The 21,373-nt window shown below is 39.1% G+C and overlaps 1 protein-coding gene across 7 annotated transcripts in view; it reads right to left on the bottom strand.

The window, feature by feature from the left end:
- The window catches only part of PHKA1 (phosphorylase kinase regulatory subunit alpha 1), a 140,466-nt gene that overhangs the window by 63,309 nt on the left and 55,784 nt on the right, over positions 1-21,373 (bottom strand). For all 7 annotated transcript variants that reach the window (XM_003944452.4, XM_010332387.3, XM_003944451.4 and 4 more), the window contains exons 9-14: positions 15,873-15,926; positions 14,407-14,529; positions 11,127-11,222; positions 10,250-10,357; positions 8,455-8,533; positions 2,431-2,565 (exon numbers count right to left, since the gene is read on the bottom strand). In XM_003944452.4, the coding sequence (XP_003944501.1) occupies positions 2,431-2,565; positions 8,455-8,533; positions 10,250-10,357; positions 11,127-11,222; positions 14,407-14,529; positions 15,873-15,926 (595 nt within the window). The remainder of the gene's footprint in view (positions 1-2,430; positions 2,566-8,454; positions 8,534-10,249; positions 10,358-11,126; positions 11,223-14,406; positions 14,530-15,872; positions 15,927-21,373) is intronic.

Here is a 21,373-nt window from a genome sequence, read left to right on the forward strand (position 1 = left end):
AAGATTGTACTGTGATTATCTGGTTGCATGGCTGTGTCTTCCACAGATCTAGCCCGGTGCCTGGTACATAATAAGTGAGCAACAAATACTTATGAATGAATGAATGAAGCAAATGAAAGAGCATATTAGGAAGATAAATGTCCACTTGTTACTTGAGTTCCTGGAATGTTTGATCATTCATTAAGTTTTTATTTCCTTTGTCTAGAAAATAATAACTTAGTAAGAGGCACAAAATGGAATCTAGGTCTCGAAAATATAACTAGTAAGACAATTGCTTCTGTTTGTTGGAGAGACCTGATGTGAGGCAGGCAGATTCCAGAAATGATGGTAGAAGTTCCTGTTTCCCAGTAAGATATGCTGATTTAGAATAATGGAAGTGATGAAGCAATGGGTAAAATTAACCTATTAACTTTTGAGTAAGAGCCAGAGAGAATCAAGTCAAAGTCACCAACAGGTTTTGCATAAACCCAGAACTGTAGAGGCTTCTAAGAGTTACGAAGAAGGTGACTATAAGATCAACTAGTACTCAGGTGAGTAAGATGTTGGCTAGAAAGGGAAATACCTTCCTATGTCAAGGGATTTAGTGCTAGTGGACTAATATCTGGAGACTAGAAGTGCATTATACGTCTATGGCTATAGGGAATGTCCAAAAAAATAAATAAAAACAGGAAGCAGGTTCTGGGAAGGGGTGAGGTATGTATCCCGCCTAGCAAAGAATCCACCCAAATCAACCTCAGAAGTTTCAGAGCCTTGACTTGGTATTTACTTCAGTTAGGGTGGAGTAAACAGAGAGAACCAGGGGTAATTTATAATAATCAAGCTCATTGGTGGATAGATTTTAGAAATTAATTAGGATCTGAGGCATATTCAGTAAACTTATTAATTTCTATGTATATATATTTTAGTTTTTTATTGTCTTTTTCTTTTTTTTTAAATGCAGTGTCCAGGAAATTTCATTTTATTTTTAAAGCAAAGTTCCTTTAGAAAATTCTAACCAAGTTATATTTCAATTTTTAGGAAAGGGACATTCCTACATCATAGCTAGGATGGATGAAAGAAATCCATATGCTCCTAAAGCCAGATGTAATGTTAAGAATAGCTCTGGAATGCAAGGAGTTCAAGTCTTGCTGGCATAAAATATATGTTCCCAGGAGAGATAGACAAAAGTCAGCTCTGACTCTTGGTCCTTTCCTCCTTGGTTGATTCCTTCTCAATTTAGATGAAGAAATTAAGTGACTGGAGTTAAGTGTCAGTGAAAAGGGAAGGAGGCTGGTTTTAAGTGGGAAAACGTGCCTTAACTGTAATTACTAACATATCATTTGTGGGTAATGATAAAAAAAAGTACACACACACACACACACACACACAAACTTCTGGGTTTGTAAGTGGCAATCCACTATCTGAGATCCAACCTTTTACAAATTTACTCCCTTGTGCTTTAAGATTGTATTACTTTTCTATTGGTTCTGTAACAAATTACCACAAACTTAGTGGCTTAAAACAATACAAATGTATACTTCTACAGTTCTTGAGATCATGAGCCCAAAACGAGCATTATGGGACTAAAATAAAAATCAAAGCGTCAGCAGGGCTGATTCCTTCTGGGGGCTCCAGGGAAGAATCCATTCTTTGCCTCTTCCAGCTTCTAGAGGATGTGGGCATTCCTTGGCTAATAGTCTTATCCCTCTAATCTCATGGTTCTGTTGTCACATCTCCTACTTTTATAGTCTCATCTTCCTCTGATTCCCTTTTATAAGGACACTTGTGACTACATTTAGGGACCACCTCGGTAATTCAAGGATAATCTCCCTATTTCAAATAAGTCCGTTTTGCCATATAAGGTAAGGTTTATGGGTTCCAGAAATTAGGACTTGAATATCTTTGGGGGTCATTATTCAGCTTTCCACAAAAGTAGTTTAGATTTTTTTAAGATAACAATATAGTAATTTGTTTAATGCAAAAAGTCTATCACTAAGTTTAATATGTGAATTAATTAAAAAATAAGTACCAATTAAAAATAAGTATTCCATTAAGGAATCTTTTATATCATCAACTAGTTCATTAAATGACAAAGTATAAATAACCTAAAAACAAGTTCTTGGGCTATCGTTCCATATAAAATAAGCAAGTATTTGAAAAAGCGGTATAGGTTCTAAGTAAGGAGAGAACATGTTATTTAAGTACACACTTGGAATAAAGATACAATATTGGCTGATAATGGTCACGCCTTATGTGCCCAAAGGGTTCATATAACACCTAAAATTATCAGGCATGCTCAGAATAGAGGGGGTAAGAAATTTGAATTCTAGAGATTCTAAATTCCTTCCCAGATACAACTTAATAATACATGATCACAAAGAAGAAAAAAGGATAGAAACCAGCCTGTATTGAATAATGCATTGATTCTAGCAGGTTGGCCAATCTCCTTACCTAGGCTGGAATAAATATGGCTGAGAATACGAGCTGGTTGTACTCTGATGGGGTATACGTCAGCAATGGTCTCCACGTCAATTCCCTTGTCCTTTAATATGGCCTTGATTTCTTCTGTTTCAGCTAGAATGGAGACTATAGGAGAAAAAGAAGATGAGGTCAACGGAAAAATTTATTTCAATAGCAACCTAAAAATCTCTCAAGTCATATAACTTCTTTTGAAGAGGTAAAAAAGGAAATGGGAGGAAATGAATAGTTATGAGGAACTTTGATGAAACAAGTGTCATGCTAAATACTTAACATTATCTACATGGAAAAGGAAAAGATCTCAAGACTAGATAGAGTATTAGATTTTGCTCCTAGAGAATACCACACTCTCTTTATATCCAAGATTCCATGTTTAAATGGGGAGAAAAATCCATCATGAGTTTTGTTACAACTTTGGTAAAAATTGATTCCCTAGGTTCTTTCATGTAAGTACACCTAAGGTCAGAGCCAGGTATGTGGGGGTACCCTATAGCTAGAGAATAATAGAAGGCATGGTGAATTGGGGATAACAATTTGAGTCATCAACATATAGAAGATATTATAGCTGAAATTGTGTGTTTCTTAGGAGGTAGGTAGTGGGGGCTGGGGAGAGACAGGGATGATATTTCTCTAGATTCAGAGCCTGCTGAGCCTGGACAGCTCCCTTTTTTTCCTCTTTTTTTTTTTTTTGAGACGGAGTTTCACCCTTGTTACCCAGGCTGGAGTGCAATGGCGCGATCTCGGCTCACCGCAACCTCCGCCTCCTGGGCTCAGGCAATTCTCCTGCCTCAGCCTCCTGAGTAGCTGGGATTACAGGCACGCGCCACCACGCCCAGCTAGTTTTTTTGTATTTTTAGTAGAGACGGGGTTTCACCATGTTGACCAGGATGGTCTCGATCTCTCGACCTCGTGATCCACCCGCCTCGGCCTCCCAAAGTGCTGGGATTACAGGCTTGAGCCACCGCGCCCGGCCCCTTTTTTTCCTCTTATACTCACGTCACTGAAGTGAGAAGCCCAACTACAAGAGAGGAGGCTCAGCCAGCTTCCTAATTCTTTTCACTTTCCCTCTATGGAACAGATACCTGGCTAGGTGCCAGTAATCCAATTGAGGCTTTAGCTGTCTTGACACTAAGCACCAGTGGCAAACGTGCCCTCTACTCCTGCTCCTCTAGTGCTGGCAGATGTGCTAGATTGTTTACAGGAAAAAGAATGCACTGCTTGGTTCATTCTAGCTTACCAGTATTTTCTACATTGAGTTTTTGAAGCAAAAGCGTAGTTAACAAAGTGCTACTTTGCCTTCCTTTGCCTATATTCTTTGTGTATTTTTCTATCTTGGGAACCTCACGTTAATAGGTTGCTGTGGTCTGGATCAGGATATGCAGGATATGGCGATCACAGAGTCCCCTGGATATAACATCATCTTGATTACTTCTAACTGAAAACATGAAAATAAAAGAGATTCTTCAGGGAAAATGTACAGAGGAAGAATAATAGTGGGCTGAGGACAGTCCAGGAAAACACATATGGCAATCTACTCTTTTATTAGTAAACATTTATTAAGTACCTAAATGGATGAGATGCTATGCTAGTCACTAGGGATCTAGAAATGAATAAATTAGTCTCTCCCTCAAGGAGCTCACAGTGTAATAGAAGTGACATACACATGGATTATAAAATAACCTGCTAGGTAAATAGAGATAAGTGCACAAAACTTTATGAGACCTTCCAGGAGTGACATCTAGGTAGTGTGGGGTTGGGAGGAGTGGTGTCAGGAAAGGCTTCTGAAAAGAGCTGATGCCTAAACTGAGTTTGAAAGAATGAATAAGTCAGCCAGAATACAAGGGATAGAGTATAGCCCTAGGGTATAGCCATTTTAGGAAGAGGGTCCAGAATGACCTTATCAAGCATAGAGATGAAAAAGAATGTGGCTGCATGTGTCGGGGGAAGAAGGAAGAACCACATACTCTTCAATATTGCTGTAGTATAATATACCTTGCATAGTGGCAAAAGAAGTAGATCTGGAAAGGTAGACGGGTTAGAGCATCATGAAGGGTATATGCATCACTTGATGGATTTTGTATTTCATTTTTTGGGCAATACTTTCCAAACTGCTTTCTATGGAGCCTCAGGATTCTTCACAGGAATTGGTTGTAAGACTACGGGAAACTGAAGGACAGTCAAGTGAGCAATACTCTGGGGCCCCAGGAGTACCTTCAACCCAAGCAACTCATTTTTTGTTTGTTTTATAAAATATTTAGAAAATTCTCATTTAGTGCCTCTTATGTGCTAGGCACTGCCATATTTAAGGACATGATCCCTACATGGAAAAAAATGAGACTGATATAGAGTCCTGCTAGAGGCCTGGATAGATGTTAACCTGCAAGAGGATATGGTAAAAGTAAGGTAGAAATTGTTCCAGATAGAAGAAACAGCATGGGCAAAGGCTCAAGGGAACAGAGAACAGGGTAGAACTAGGAATTATAAAAAGCTCTTTATAGCAGGAACATGCAGTATAAAGGGGCACTGATGAAAAATGAAGATGGAGATGGGGTTAGGGGCTAGATCTAAAGGGCTTTGGAAGCCATATTAAGGAGACTGCCAATGGGAAGCTTTTGTAGAGGTATAATCAGAGGAATACTATATTAATACTTATATCTTAAAAAGAGTACATTCAGGTTGATAAAGAATAAACTGATAGACTGTAGTGGGCCTAGACTGAAGACAGAGAGATCAGCTAAAATGTCACTACAGGGCCAGGCGTGGTGGCTCACACCTGTAATCCCAGCACTTTGGGAGGCCAAGGCAGGTGGATCACCTGAGGTCAGGTGTTCAAGACCAGCCTGGCCAACATGGTGAAACCCCATTTCTACTAAAAATACAAAAATTAGCTGGGCATGGTGGTGCACGCCTGTAATCCCAGCTACTCCAGAGGCTGAGGCAGGAGAATTGCTTGAACCCAGGAGGCAGAGGTTGCAGTGAGCTGAGATCATGCCACTGTGCTCCAGTCTAGGTGACAAAGTGAGACTTTGTCTCAAAAACAAACAAACAAAAGTTATCACAGTAATGTGAGGGAGAGATTGTTGATTACCTCCATTAGGATCAAGATATTGGTACTGGAGAAAACTGGATGGATCTCAGAATTATTTAGAAAATAAAGCAGCCAGAACTTGAGGGAGATATGAAGGAAGATTTCCTAGGTGTTTACTTACATAACTGGGAGGACACAGGCATATAGGAGGAAAAGCAGGTATGGGTGATGTAGTACTAGGAGGGTATAGCTGATTAATTTTAGACATGTTGAATAAATCTACAATGCAAGTGAGACACCCAAGTGAGGCTATCTTAAAGGACGCTGATATAGATTCAGAAGTCATTAGCATAGAAAGAGATGAGATGGGTCAAGGAGAACACATAGAGAAAAGGAGAAGAGGACCTAGAATATAAACTTGGGAAATGCCAACATAAAAGTCATGGGCAAATGAAGAAAAGCCTGGGGTGAGGTAGAGGAGTTCTTACATCATGACTTATATTTCTCTATGATATATGAGGTGAGATCATATTGAGAGTGAGGGAAGAACTACGAAGGTGGAAAGAGGGAAAAGGGAAAAGGTTGCAATAGGAGGATGCTGAGGGACAGAAACAAATATTCAGAGAACGAAGAGCTGTGGGCTAAGGACAGAATTCTCAGAAATACCAACAGTTAAGGGGCAAAGAAGAGGAAGACCAGAATGAAACAGAAACATGCTTAATCTAGGTTGAAGAATATTCAAGAGAGTATGGAATCATAGAAGATATGGGATACAGATTAAATAATCCAGTAAGATACAGATTAAAAAGTGTCTACCAAATTTGGCAATACAAAGGTCACTGGTAACTTAAGCAAGATCATTTTCATAGTAGTATGTCAGACTATAAAAGACTGCAGAATAAAGGGAATGTAAAAGAGCAGAAATTTGGATGAGAAAGAAAGAAGCTATATAGTGTAAACTAGAAGGAGATGAACATGTCAGTAGACTAAACAAAATAGAACCAACAGAATGGGAGAGTTTGAGGATTCCAGGAAAGAGCAAGTTTCTAGAGAAGGCTGGGGAAGAAGATAATGATCAAGCATCAGAAGGAAGACTCTTCCTTGAATACGAGAAGAAATCCCTTTTTCTGAGTCTGGAAAAAATGAGGCAAGATTGTAGGGGTGGGGAAGGTTGAGACACTGACAAAGATCAGAATATTATCAGGTATGAAGTAGCAGGCCAAGAATTAGGCTGAAAACAAGAGGTGGGGGCTGAAAACAGAGGAGGTTTGGAATAGTGGTTGAGAAGTATGAAAATGCTGACTAATAAGAGCAAGGATGAACAGGAGGCACTGTAGACCTAGCTGAGTTGGAGACTATGATTCCCAGTGCCACCACTCTGGTTATTTGTGTGATTTTTTTCCCCAGTAGCTTTTTAGCAGGGCAGGTATAGGGTCAGAAAATGCAGACTGCAACACTGACCTGGGGCTGTGATTTTTCTGTTGTATATAATAGAAGTATGGTGTATTGGTGACTGGGAGATTTAGATGAACGACCATGAGGTAGAGAAAGGTAAACTAGGAGAAAAGATAAACAAGGGTGATGGGAAGAAAAAGAAAGCTGAAATAATATTATGACTATGATCAAAGAGTAGAATATTGGAATTTTAGGTATCTGAGGTGAAAGAGCCCTAACGTTTGGTCCTTGGAGTGAGTGGCTAAAAGTATAGGTAAAAGGAGAGGTCACTAGAGTTATGGATATCCAGAACTTTGAGACTAAGTGTTAGACTGCACTGACATCAATGGCTAAAATCTAGTTCTATCGCAGGATTTGGAGAGGAGGAAGAAGGCTGCAGCCAAGCCTTAAAGTCTTCAAAGAATGAATTAGAGCAACAAGGAGATCAGCATAAACAGATGGAATAAGCCTCAAAGGAGAAGATTTCTCATGGGAAGGGAAGAGTAATGATTTTTATATAATATTTGCTATACACATTGATAAGCAAGAACTACCTGTATGATCACATGGGATGCCAAGTTTAATAAAATTTAGAAAACACATGGGATTATTTTCCCTATAGAACCAACCCTAAAGTCAAGTGACTAGAGACATTTTAAAGGAGCTTCACAATACCACATTGGATTGTAATGTTAGAGAGTCAAAAATGACCTCAAGTCTTCTACCCTAAGAAACCAGAATAATGGTGGTGATATCATTGAGAGAAATAAGGAAGGGAAAAGGATTTCCATTTTTTAGTAGAGGCAAAAGGATGGGATGGAGACAAAAGAGATCAGTTTTCAGTTTGAAGTGTGAATGGTAGAGAAGTTTTATAGATATTGGAACTTGATTTCTTAATATGTTTATAGAACTCAGCCTAGTGTTTTGCAGAAAGTAGATGCCCCAAATTTAAGTAGATTGTTAGGAATAAAAACAAAGCATTGGAGTATTCTCCAAAGAGGTAATAGTTGGAGCCATGGAAGCCAATTTACTATGAGGGAGGCAGGCTTAGCTAACTAATGCAGGCTGCAAATACAGAAAGACAAAAGTATAAGACTAAGGCAGAACCATTAGGAAAATATATAAAGAAAGTAATATAGTAGAAATAGCACAGAAGGACTGGTCAGAGAAAAAGCATAAATAACTGGGAGGCTAAAGTGTTTTGACAACGAAAAGAAAATAATTTCCAGAAATAAGGAGTGGTTAAGAGTGTCAAATAATATTTTGGAGTCCTCTGACATAGCACATCATTCATTTGTTTATGATTAAGATTACCAGCATTTTGAAATTGAACCAAGTTCATCATATACTTTTTGAAGCCTAATAAAATGCAAGATATAGAATAGTCAGCCAAATTGAACCAAGTTCATCATATACTTTTTGAAGCCTAATAAAATGCAAGATATAGAATAGTCATAATTTACTAGCCTAAAGATCTCTGCCCCTAATCAGACCTTTAATATAAAGTTTCTTCCACTGGGAATAAGAATACATACCTTGAACCACAACATCTGGCTTTGGCACAGTAGAAAACCTGCGATTCAGGGGATCAATTTCTCCAGGGGCTAAAAATCCCTTTAAAAACCCACAAAAAGACAGATTATTAAGTGTCAAAAGAGAAGCTAATATTTGAGGGAAAACAACATCCCTATGCTCATAACCTTGCACCATAACATTCAAGAGGCAGGTATAGAAGGGAAACAAATGCCTTCACTGTGTGAAAATGTTTGAACTCCCAAATTCGCACCAAAATTCATTTTATCTAGAGTTAATTTCTGTTGGCTACCACAAATCCATTTTTGAAATAAATAGGATTCATATATATATATATATATATATTTCTTTTTTTGAGACAGGGTCTTTCTCTGTCACCCAAGCTGGAGTGCAGTGGTACAATCATGGCTCAATGCAGCTTCAACTTCTTGGGCTCAAGTAATCCTCCCACCTCAGCCTCCCAAGTACCTCGCCTGGCTAATTAGTTTACTCATAGAGACGAGGTCTCACTTATGTTGCCCAGGCTGATCTCAAACTCCTAGGCTCAAGCAATCCTCCCTCCCGCTTTGGCCTCCCAAAGTGGTGGGATTATAAGTATAAGCCACTGCACCCAGTTGGGTATAAATTATAAATAAACAGAAAGTTTTCTGGTTATTTCTTTATCTTCTCTGAATATACATGATTAGATCACAATGCTTATCAGTAATTTAAGCCATTAGTCCTGCTGTTTTCTCATTTTTTCATGTATCTACTATGCCTTCTGCACATCAGAAATCTTTTGACTTGAGTTTCTGCCCTTTATGAAATAGGATGAACTCACCTATTTTTTCCTTAAGAATACCAACCACTGTGGTTTTCTTTTTTATCATTAATTTATTCTAATTGAATGAGAAAGTCACCAGGTAAGGATTATTTAAACGAAATATTCTGCCCATTATTGCTAGATTCATTTAGTAATGCCAACTAAGAGTAATGAAACAGCCATGGCCACAGGGACAAAAAAAAAATGAACAAAACAGCTGCAGAAATCATTGGTTATACATAAACAGGTTGAAGAGTCTGACTCAGATAGGATAGTTAAGTTCCATTCTTGATCTTCTAGGAGCCTGGGTTATATTTTATCAAAATAACATACAGTGGGGAAGTAGGCTTGCCAGATGATCTGAAAAATTTCTGAGAAAGAGAATGCCTCTGTGCAGGCTCAAAATGTCACAAAGAACGTGGACACAAAGTCAGAAAGTCCCAAATGCCTCATTAAGGGCTGTCTCAACAGAATCTGATATAAGAAACATTTAGAGAGCCCCTTAACAAAAAGCAAACAAACAAACATAAAAACCAAAACAAACAAACAAACAAAAAGCCACAATGTTCCTAATCACTTATGGTACCTAAAAATATCAGTTATTACAATTAAAGGATTAAACATTATGCTGCTTGGAAAGGTTTGCACTTAATCAATTATCAGTAATTAACTAGCTATGCACAATTGCATCTGTTAGTCACCAGGAAGGACACTGAGGGGAATTTTGAAAGGGATAGATCTGAGGTCTGAGCAGCTCCAAATACAGTGCCAAAGTAGGGAGCCCTGGGCAGCATGAGGGACATGGTTGCCAGGGAGCAAGAGCTTTTTGTAAGGCTTCGCCATGCTCCCTCCTCTGAAGACCTAGAGGAAAACCAAATTAAGGCAAAGTGCAAGAGGCAGAGGACATCCTTCAGATTTAATGAGCTACTAAAAAATCTGATTATTATGGTGACTTAAGGCAGAAAAAATGTGGGACAGCCTTGAAGATTCCTCACCTCTGCCATCAAGCTTCCTAAAATGTATAGAGACTGACCCCACATATGAGGCAATTTCCCCATGGGGACTCGGTCCACAGTGTGAGGATTCTGATATTCTTCATCAACCTAAAAGAAAAGATGAAGAGGCCAGATGAGGAATAATAGAAGGTTTAAGATACTGGAAAATAAAAAGGCTGGCTGAATTGTAGTTTATACCCTATATAGCTACATATGCAATGCATTGAAAAGTCAAGCACTATCTAGGGTGGTGCTCCCCAACTGTTATGTGCAGACAGATCACCTGAGGATCTTGTTAAAATGCCGAATGTGATTGAGTGGGTATGAGGTAGGGCCTGAAATCTATTTCTAATAAGCTCTCAGGCGGTGCTGCTGATGTTGCTGGGAGCTTATTCTACTCATCCCCACCAGAATGAAAGACTATTCTTTCCCATGTCTAATGCTCTTTCGCAGTGGAGAAGGAACAATGGTATACCTGACTGGAATTTTGGGAAATGACAGTCTGAAAACAAGACATACTCATTTTCCAAGCCTGATCTATTAAAGCAGTCCTGGATTACTGGCCTAAAAGCAGAGAATACCAAATCCTGAGAATCCACACAGAACATCATCCTAGTTTTTCCTAGTAATCTCTACCTCATTCTCAAGATTAAGGTTTGGTCTTGTCCTTGTCTCACTGTGCAACAGTACCATAATTGAGACAGCTTTAAAATTTTATTTTTAAAGGAGTAAAATCATATTTATGTTGTCTTATACCAAAAGACAAACTTTTAGAACATCAAATAAGAAGATTAAAAATTATTTGACTCAAATGAGGTAGTCTTATCAAGGTACTGCTCCTCTTCTCTATCAGCTACATGTTATGGCACTGACTCACTCTGTCAGGAGGAACACTGTACAGCTCTGGCAGAAGTGGGACTCCATTTTTGCCTTTGATGAGGACTGCTTCAAGAGCCTCCCTATACTCTTGAACCTGCAGATAAAAGAAAGGCAGAAAAAAGACACATATAGAGAGTCCCTTTGGGGACCCAGGAGAAGGTTGTCACCAAAGAAGGTCCTATTGCAAAGGAGCTTATTCACCCAGTAAAACAGAAAGAAAAGGGCATTTACTAAACGCTCATTATAAACCAAATATTATGCTAGGAATTCTGCATACTTTAATGCACTTAACTTTAAAAACTAGGAGGTATATGTAATTAAGGCTTTTTTTTTTTTTACAGGGAATTTGTCTCAAAGAGGTTGTAAATTTGTGGAAGATCAGAGCAAGTACACAGTTGAGTGCAGGGTGTAGCCATGTCAGTCTACTTCCAAAGGCCTGTCTTGATCCACCATGTATCACTCAGGTATAGCTTCCAGATTTGAGGATGTATTGTCTATAAAACTGCATTTTAACCTACCAAATGAGGTTTCTATTATGGTCAAGTTTATGTTCTGTGCCTAACCATTTGCTAAAGCTTTGCAATGCATAAAATGTAAAAAACCGAAACAAAACAAAACAAAAACAAACAAACAAAAAAACTAATTTATGTTGGAAAAAAATACAGTCAGTTCTGCTATAACACTTTCTTTGTAAACAAATTTGTTCTAACGCTTCTGATATATTAGGGAAAAATTTGAGTATAACATGAATCTCATGTTTGTTTATGCACAATTTCATACTGAGAATGTACTCAGCTGAAGTGTAAGAATACTGGTCATTAGAGAAATGCAAATCAAAACCACATTGAGATACCATCTCACACCAGTCAGAATAGCGATCATTAAAAAATCTGGAAACAACAGATGCTGGAGAGGATGTGGAGAAATAGGAACACTCTTACACTGTTGGTGGGAGTGTAAATTAATTCAACCACTGTGGAAGACAATGTGGCGATTCCTCAAGGACCTAAAAATAGAAATCCCATTTGACCCAGCAATCCCATTACTGGGTATATATCCAAAGGATTATAAATCATTCTACTATAATGACACATGCACACGAATGTTCATTGCAGCACTGTTTACAATAGCAAAGACCTGGAACCAACCCAAATGCCCAACGATGATAGACTGGATAGGGAAAATGTGGTACATATACACCATGGAATATTATGCAGCCATCAAAAACAATGAGTTCGTGTCCTTTGTAGGGACATGGATGAACCTGGAAACCATCATTCTCAGCAAACTGACACAAGAGCAGAAAATCAAACACCACATGTTCTCACTCATAAGCGGGTGTTGAACAATGAGAACACATGGACACGGGGAGGGGAGCACTACACACTGGGGTCCGTTGGGGGGAAATGGGGGAGGGACGGGGGGGTGGGGAGGTGGGAAGAGATAGCATGGGGAGAAATGACAGATACAGGCAAGGGGATGGAAGGCAGCAAACCACACTGCCATGTGTGTACCTATGCAACAATCTTGCATGTTCTTCACATGTACTCCAAAACCTAAAATGCAAAAAAAAAAAAAAAAGAATACACAAAACACACATGCATACATCTTAGGAGAACAATGAACTGTATCCACTCACATCTGTTGTTACTACTTTCTGTTCAATTTAAGATAAAGCTCCTTTCACCACTTTCAAACTTACAAGCTGCAATCCTCTAATGGCCACCCCGGATATGCAGCCACATGCCTTCCCCTCTCCTTAGTTTTCCACCTCTTTCCTCTCAGCCTCTAAAAAAAACTAATCCTCTCTGTTTTATGCTCCTTTTCTCTCACTCTTTTTAATCTCTCTTTTGTTTTCTTCCTCTTGCACATTGTGTAGTGGGCATGAGAGCCAGGTGTGTAAGCTGGTGAGAACATGGGTACATCTTTGCACAAGCAAACTTTGGATCTTTTTAAAGGTAAAAGTATCATAACTATTGTGCTAATTATGGATTTCTTAACTGTTTAACATGTATACTATTATTTTTATTAGGTTCCTATCATTTTGTATGTGTTACATTTTATGTGCTGCCCTTATTCCATTTTTTCATAAGCCCTATAGTTTTTATTTCTTAAATATGCATAGCATAGTGACTTTCTGCTTCTTCTTCTTCTTTTTTTTTGAGACAAAGTTTCAGTCTTATTGCCTAGGCTGGAGTGCAATAGCATGATCTCGGCTCACTGCAACCTCTGCCTCCCAGGTTCAAGCGATTCTCCTGATTCAGCTCCCAAGTAGGTCGGATTACAGGTGTGTGCCACCACACCTGGCTAATTTTGTATTATTAGTAGAGATGGGGTTTCATCATGTTGGCCACACTGGTCTCGAACTCCCAACCACAGGTGATCCACCCACCTGGGCCTTCCAAAGTGATGGAATTACAGGTGTGAGCCACCACACCTGGCCAGCATGGGGGAGAAATGACAGATACAGGTGAGGGGAAGGAAGGCAGCAAACCACACTGCCATGTGTGTACCTATGCAACAATCTTGCATGTTCTTCACATGCACCCCCAAACCTAAAATGCAATAATAAATAAATAAAAAGAATGCACATGGCCTGGGTGTGGTGGCTTATCCCTGTAATTTCAGCACTTTGAGAAGCTGAGGCAGGAGGATAGCTTGAGTCCAGGAGCTTGAGACCAGCCTGGGCAACACAGTGAGGCCCATCTCTACAAAAAAGCAAACAAACAAAACAAAAATAGCTGGGTGTGGTAGCATGTGCCTATAGTCCCAGCTACTTAGGGGACTGAGGTGGGAGGATTGCTTGAGCCCAGGATATTAAAGCTGCAGTGAGCCATGATCACACCACTGCACTCCAGTCTGGGCAACAGTGAGTGACCTTGTCTCAAAAACAACAAGAAAAGATTGTTTATGTATCATTATAGCAGAACTGACTGTATGTCTCACTTACAATATGTCTTTATCTGTGAAATTCAAAGACTTTTAAGAATATATTTTTTAATGAATGGAGAAAAATTATTTTCATTATGGACAGAGAAACTGAAGAAGTCAATGACATTAGTTGGACACTCAACAGTCAAGAGTGAAACCAAAATCTTTTTTAAAAAAAGAAAAAAAGAATCCAGGTCTTTTAGTGCCCTCAGCTACTATCCTGTAGGGAAACAACTGTCTCTCCCCTATTAGGAAGACTTCCATCTGGACACAGAGTTGGTATACTACTAACTGTAAGAAGATATAACGAGAACATTCTGTTGAAAACTCTTTCCCCAGCTTATTACCTGTTCTGCATTGCCACTGAAGACCCCATCAAGAATAAAGTATGTCCAGAATAATGGCCATTCACATTCAATGTTTTCAAATAGCTTCAGCTCAGCTGGTTCATAGTACAGACGATTGGGATCCTAGTGAAAACACAATAAAGTCTGTCATCTTTCAGAGGTTAGATACATATTTTAGTTCAGAGGTATTATAATATGGGCTTTCATTACTGATAGTTTGTTTTAGAGAAAGTGTTCAGGAAGGCCGAGCATGTGCATACTCCCTTCCCTTAGCAAGTACTCTATGATTTGACTTCTAACTAGTGGACTTGGAATAGGAATGGTATCACAAGAGGGTATATGAAGAAATAAAGACTGGTTTGCAATAAAGTTGAGTTTGTTTTTGTATTTGTTAAGGTTGATGTAGTAGTAGGACATACAAATAGAAATGTTTAGAAGGCAACTAGAGACGAGGGTTTGGGAATCATCTTCATAGAGGTGATATATGAATTACAAGTTACAGATGAACTTTGTGAAATAGTACTATATAAAATGAAAAAACTGCTCAGGAATGGAAACTTGGTAAACCCTCAGAATGGGGCAAAGGAAGAACAGAAAGAGAAGAATCAGGATAGTGTAGTGGGAAAATTAAAATAGGAATAGAATTTCAAGAGAATTTAGGGCTAGGTAAAAAATGATGTACTATAGAGAAGCGAAGGAGAATAAGGATTCAGAAAAGGCTACTGGATTGGTCATTTAAGAGCTTAAGATAATGTTTCAGAACATATAATTTTAGTACACTGATAGGTGAATAAATCAATTCAAGGCTAAAAAATAAAGTGGAAGAGAGGAAGTAGACCAGAAGAGTTTGAGTTCGATGATTTAAAACATCCATAATGGTTTTCAACCACCAAATTGAAGACTTAAACAATGTTTCCATTACCAGTGAAAGTGCTTTATATTGATGTTCAATCCCTTTAAAAATACTGAATTTTTCTCATTAATATTTCCAAGGTGAACTTTTGACTAGTTGAATAAAAGGAGCTTACCTTTTCAAAATCAAGTACTGCTTAGAACTAACCAACTACAAGAGGTGGATGTGGGGCCAGAAAGATCTACTGATGGAAAGATTTTTCCCTTTGTAATTGTTAAATATTTTGGGAGAGATACTTTGAGACAATGCAAACACTATTTCTGTGTAAGCTTTCATCCACTGATTTTACCATTTATCAGTTCCTTCTGAAACTAACCAACTGCAAGAGGTGGAAGGACTACACCTTTCTCTATTTTACCTAATCCAGAAAAGCCTACAAAATGAGAACTTGGCAGCCAAGCTAAGTTCAACTAATATAGCAAACATCAGTTATTGTTATCCTATTCAGTGATCTCTGTAAGTACCATCAGTGAGGTAAATACTTTCTCTGAATGAGGCTGCAGATACAAGTGGCCATTCTACCTTGGGTTCATTTTGAAGAAAAGAAACCTACCTCTTTCGGAGTTTTATATCCATCTCGTAGAAAGCGACAGCAACCATAACGACCCTGGGAATAAAAAGAAAAAAGGTCAGCAGCTTTTACAATGGTACAGCCATGTAATTAATCAGAAATACTTCCTTGCAACATCCGCATGTACTAACCTATCACCAATAAAGACATAATGCTTAAAACCAAAAAAATCTGAAATCTATCCAGCAGCAGAAACGGATTTCAGCAATGTGATTTCAAGTGAAGGCAAAGTAACAGCCTCTTCACTAAAGCAGTGTTCCTAACAGTATCCTCTCCATGGCTATCTACCTAGGGTAAGTTTGTGACAGCCTAATTACTAATCTATGTGTTCCTGTTCATAAGACACATACAGTTCATAAGACTCCATAAGCTTTTATAAAAACCACATATTTTTAAAATTTTGAGATAATTTAGATTTACAGAAGAGTTGCAAAAATAGTATAGAAAATCCCAAAATACCTATCAATCACCATTCCATTATAGTCACTTGAATCTTATAATTGTCATACATCTCTGGTATAAGCAACATTTGATTTTTAAGTGTGTAGACCATCTCTTCATGTTTTCAAGATGTAATTTTGCATTTCAGCATCTTAAAAACAGTTTGGCCATAATCCTAGATGCATGCTTCTAATTCATGTACCTGTACATGTGACCTTTGTGAACAGAAATTTTCATGTATAATCTATGTTTACTTGTAACTTTCTGGTTATACACTGCTTATATCTGTGGGTTCAAGTTACTGAAGTGAATACCAATTAAAAAAAAAAACCCGTAGGCCATGTTCATTGGTTATACATGTTTGGAATGTTAACTGACAGAAATAAAAAAGAATCAACATAGAGCACGATGGCTGACTAGAGGTGCTGGTGCTTATCTTCCCCACAAAAAAGGACCAAAACAACTAATAAATAACCTGCTGGGGGCCGCCAAATTGCCATGCGCCCATTTCCCTGGTCAGAGATACAGCCCAGTGGCTCCACCTCTTGCAAACCACTTCCCAAGTACCACACCTTCAGGCAGAGAAACAGCCCAGCAGCCCTGCCCCTGGTGGGTAAACCAGTCCCTGAGCCAGCTGACCTGCCATGTGCCTATGACCTTGGTTAGAAAAACAGCCTGGTAGCCAGACTTGTCTCCTCATGCATGTGTAAACCCTAGACCTGGGAATCAGCCTGTTCAGGAGCCAACTCCCAGCAAATCTACCCACCACACTCACAAACTCCTACAGCCTAGGCCATTGAAGCACTCACGAACATCAATTATGTGGATTACAGCTCAAGAAACTGCACAGAGACTATAGTAACTGTGTCTGCCTAGAACCACAGCCAATGTACCCCACCCCACCAACACCTTAGGACCCATTTCTAGAAAAAGGTCTTTTCCTATCAAAGCTACTCCATAAATTGCAAGAGGTATCTGTTCCACCAGATGTGTTTATGTAATGCAGGGACACAAGAAACATGAAAAGGTAAGGAAACATGATACTTCCAAAGGAACACAATAATTCTCTAATAAGAGACTTCAAAGAAGAGGAAATTTATGAAATGGTATAAAAAATCAAAATTATGATCTTAAGGAAACCCAGCAAGATATAGAAGAATAAAGATAGATAATTCAATAAAATCAGGAAAACAATTCATGATCTGATGAGAAATTCAACAGAGAAACATTATTTAAAAAAATTTTAATGCAGAAGAATTCAATTAATGAAATAAAAAACACAATTAAGAGCTTCAACAGACGAGATCAAGCAGAAGAATTTCTGAACTTGAAGGCAGATCTTTTGAAATAAACAAGGCATACAAAAAAAAAAAAAGAATAAAAAAGAATGAAACAAGTCCATGGGACTTGCAGAATACCATAAAGCAAAGAAGTTTTAAAAAGACAAGAGATGGGAAAAGGGGTAGAAAATTCTATTTGATGAACTAATAGCTGAAAATTTCCCAATTCTTGGGAAAAATATGGATATCCAGATCCAGGAAACTCAAAGGTTCTCAAATAGATTCAATCCAAAAAATGTTCTCTCAAAGGTACATTATAGTCAAAATGTCAAAAGTCAAAGACAAAGAGAAAAATTTAAAAACAGCAAGAGAAAAGCATAAAGTTACATATAAGGGAATCTTCATTAGACTGACAACAGATTTTTCAGCAGTTACCTTACAAGCTGGAAGAGAATGAGATGATATATTCTAAGTGCTGGGGAAAAAAAAAAAAACCTGTCAGGCAAGAACACTATATCCAGAATTAGACCAGCCTTGCAAGAAATGCCTAAGGGAGTCCTACAGCTGAAAGTGAGAGTAAGATAACTATCATGATGAAAACATGCAAAAGTGTAAAACCACTAGTACTGCACATACAGAAAGCAGAAAGAAAGGAATCAAGCCGTATCACTACAGAAAACCACCAAACTGTAAAGATAAACAATAAGAGAGGAAGAAAGGAACAAAGGATAAACAAAACAACCAGACAGCAATTAACAAAATAACAGGAGAAAGTCCTCATTTATCAATAGTAACCTTGAAAGTAAATAGATTAAATTTCTCAATTTAGATGTAGATTGGCCGAATGAATAAGAAAAACAAGATCCATATGATGCCTATAATAAACTCACTTCACCTGTAAAGACACACATAGACTAAAACTGGAAGGAATGGAAAAAGATGTTCCATGCAAATGCAAACAAAAACAAGCAGGAGTTGCTATACTTATATCAGATAAAATAGGCTTTAAGTAAAAAACAGTAAAAAAAAAAAGACAAAGAAGTTCATTGTACAATAATAAAAGGATCAATTCAGTAAGAGGTTATAATCATTATAAATATATATGCAGTTAACATTGGAGCATCTAGATATATAAACCAAATATTATTAGATCTAAAAGGAGAGTTAGACTCCAATACAATAATAGTGGGGCATTTCAACATTCTACTCTTGGCATTAGATAGATCATTTAGACAGAAAATCAGCAAAGAAATACTAAATTTAAACTGCATTATATACCAAATGGACCTAACAGACATTTATAGAGCATTTCATCCAACAGCTACAGGGAACACATCAGTACATGGGACATTCTCCAGGATTGATCATGTGTTAGGCCACAAAACAAGTCAACAAACTTTCAGAAATTGAAATCATTATCAATTATCTTTTCTGACTGCAATGAAAACTAGAAATCAATAACAAGAGAAACTTTGGAAACTGTATAAATACATAGAAATTAAACAACATGCTCCTTAATGACCAATGAGTCAATGAAAAAATTAAGAAAGAAATTTAAGGAAGGAGGATCCAAGATGGCCGATTAGGAGCAGCTCAGGATTGTAGCTCCCAGTGAAAGTGCAGAGGGTGAGTGGACGCCGCATTTCCAGACGGATTTTTATTACCCACAGACCAGGAGATTCTGGTGGAGGAGCCCCACGGGTTACCAGCCTGGCTGGTTTGGCTGGCATGGCTGCTTTGCCGGCACCCCAGGGTGGCGGTTCTCCATACAAAATACATGGGTCCGGGCACAGTTTTAGCTGGCAATTGGAGCTCCAGGAAGGCAGAGTCACCCATTCATCTGATTAAAAAGGGGACTGAAACAGGGAGCCAGGCCAGGAGATTCCTGGGCAAAAAAAAATGCGAAGAATCTCAGCGCCGCTATTTCAGCCAGTGCAGTGGGTCACTGCGTGGGAAATCACACAGATCATGGTGCCTTTTCAACAGGCGACTGGAACACCTGGGAGAGAGTTGACTGTTCAACTAAAAAAAAAGGCTCTGAGGCAGGGAGCCAGGTGATCAGGCTCAGCTGGTCCCATCCCCACAAAAAAAGAGCAATTGGAAACGCTCTGGGTTGAGAGTTTGACAGCAAGCACAATTGAACCTGGGAAGGTCCAGCTCTGTGGGGGATGGGCATACGCCATTACCGAGGCACTCCACCACCAGGGAGGTAGTCTGCCATTGCTGAGGCAGCCAGCCATTGCTGAGGCAACCCGCAACTACAGAGAGAGTCTGCCATTAGAGAGGTGGGCTGGCTTTCCGAGGCAGTTCTAACTACACCAATATAAACAGGACTGCAGAGAAGTTCACGCAACAGCTGGGCAGAGCTGGCAGCAGCTCAGCAAAGCCTCTGCAGGCAGACAGTGACTAGGCTGCCTCCTCGCTGAGCAGCGCAGCCCTGATAAAAAGGCAGCAGCACAACGGAAACTCATAAATAACGCCCTAACTACCTGGGAGAGAGCACCTGGGGGGGAAAAAGGGGGTTTGTGAGTTCTGCTGCAGCAGACTTAAGTGTACCTGCCCAGAAGCTCTAAATGAACAACAGAGCTCAAAGCTCAGCACTTGAGCTCTGATAAAGGACAGACTGTCTCCTCAAGCAGCTCCCTGACCCCCGTATATTGAAAGAGTCACCTCATAAAGGAGAGCTCAGACTGACAATTGGCAGGTATCCTTCTGGGACAGAGATAGCAGCAGAAGAAACTGGGAGCAACCCTTACTGTTCTGTACCCAATGCAGGTGATCCCCAGGCAAGCAGGGCCTGGAGTGGACCTCAGCAGTCCTACAGCAGAGGGGCCTGACTGTTAGAAGAAAAACTAAGAAACAGAAGGAAATAACTTCATCATCAACAAACTGGATGTCCACTCAGAGACCCAATCTGAAAGTCAACAACTACAAAGATAACAGGTGGATAAATCCACAACGATGGGAAGAAACCAGCACAAAAAAAATGAAAGCACCCGAAAACAGAATACCAATCCTCCTACAAGGGATCACAACTCCTCACCAGCAAGGGAACAAGGCTGGATGGAGAATGAGTGTGATGAATTGACAGAATCAGGCTTCAGAAGGTGGGTAATAAGAAACTTCTGTGAGCTAAAAGAACATGTTCTAACCCAATGCAAAGAAACTATGAACCTTGAAAAAAGATTTGATGAAATGCTAATGAGAATAGACAACTTAGAGAGGAATTTAAGTGAATTGATGGAGCTGAAGAACACAACATGAGAACTTCAGGAAGCATGCACAAGTTTCAACAGCCGATTTGACCAAGCAGAAGAAAGGATATCAGAGGTTGAAGATCAACTCAATGAAATAAAATGAGAAGGCAAGATTAGAGAAAAAGGTAAAAAGGAATGAACAAAGTCTCCAAGAAATATGGGACTATGTGAAAAGACCTAATCTATGTTTGATAGGTGTACCTGAATGAGACGGAGAGAATGAATCCAAGCCGGAAGATACTCTTCAGGATATTATCCAGGAAAACTTTCCCAACCTAGCAAGGCAGGCCAATATTCAAGACCAGGAAATACAGAGAACTCTCCAAAGATATTTCTCAAGAAGAGCAACACCAAGGCACATAATCGTCAGATTCACCAGGGTTGAAATCAAGGAGAAAATGCTAAGGGCAGCCAGAGAGAAAGGTCGGGTTACCCACAAAGGGAAGCCCATCAGACTCACAGCAGATCTCTCAACAGAAACCCTACAAGCCAGAAGAGAGTGGGG

The sequence above is a fragment of the Saimiri boliviensis genome, chromosome X (assembly GCF_048565385.1).
Source record: "Saimiri boliviensis isolate mSaiBol1 chromosome X, mSaiBol1.pri, whole genome shotgun sequence".
NCBI classification, from domain to species: Eukaryota; Metazoa; Chordata; class Mammalia; order Primates; family Cebidae; genus Saimiri; species Saimiri boliviensis.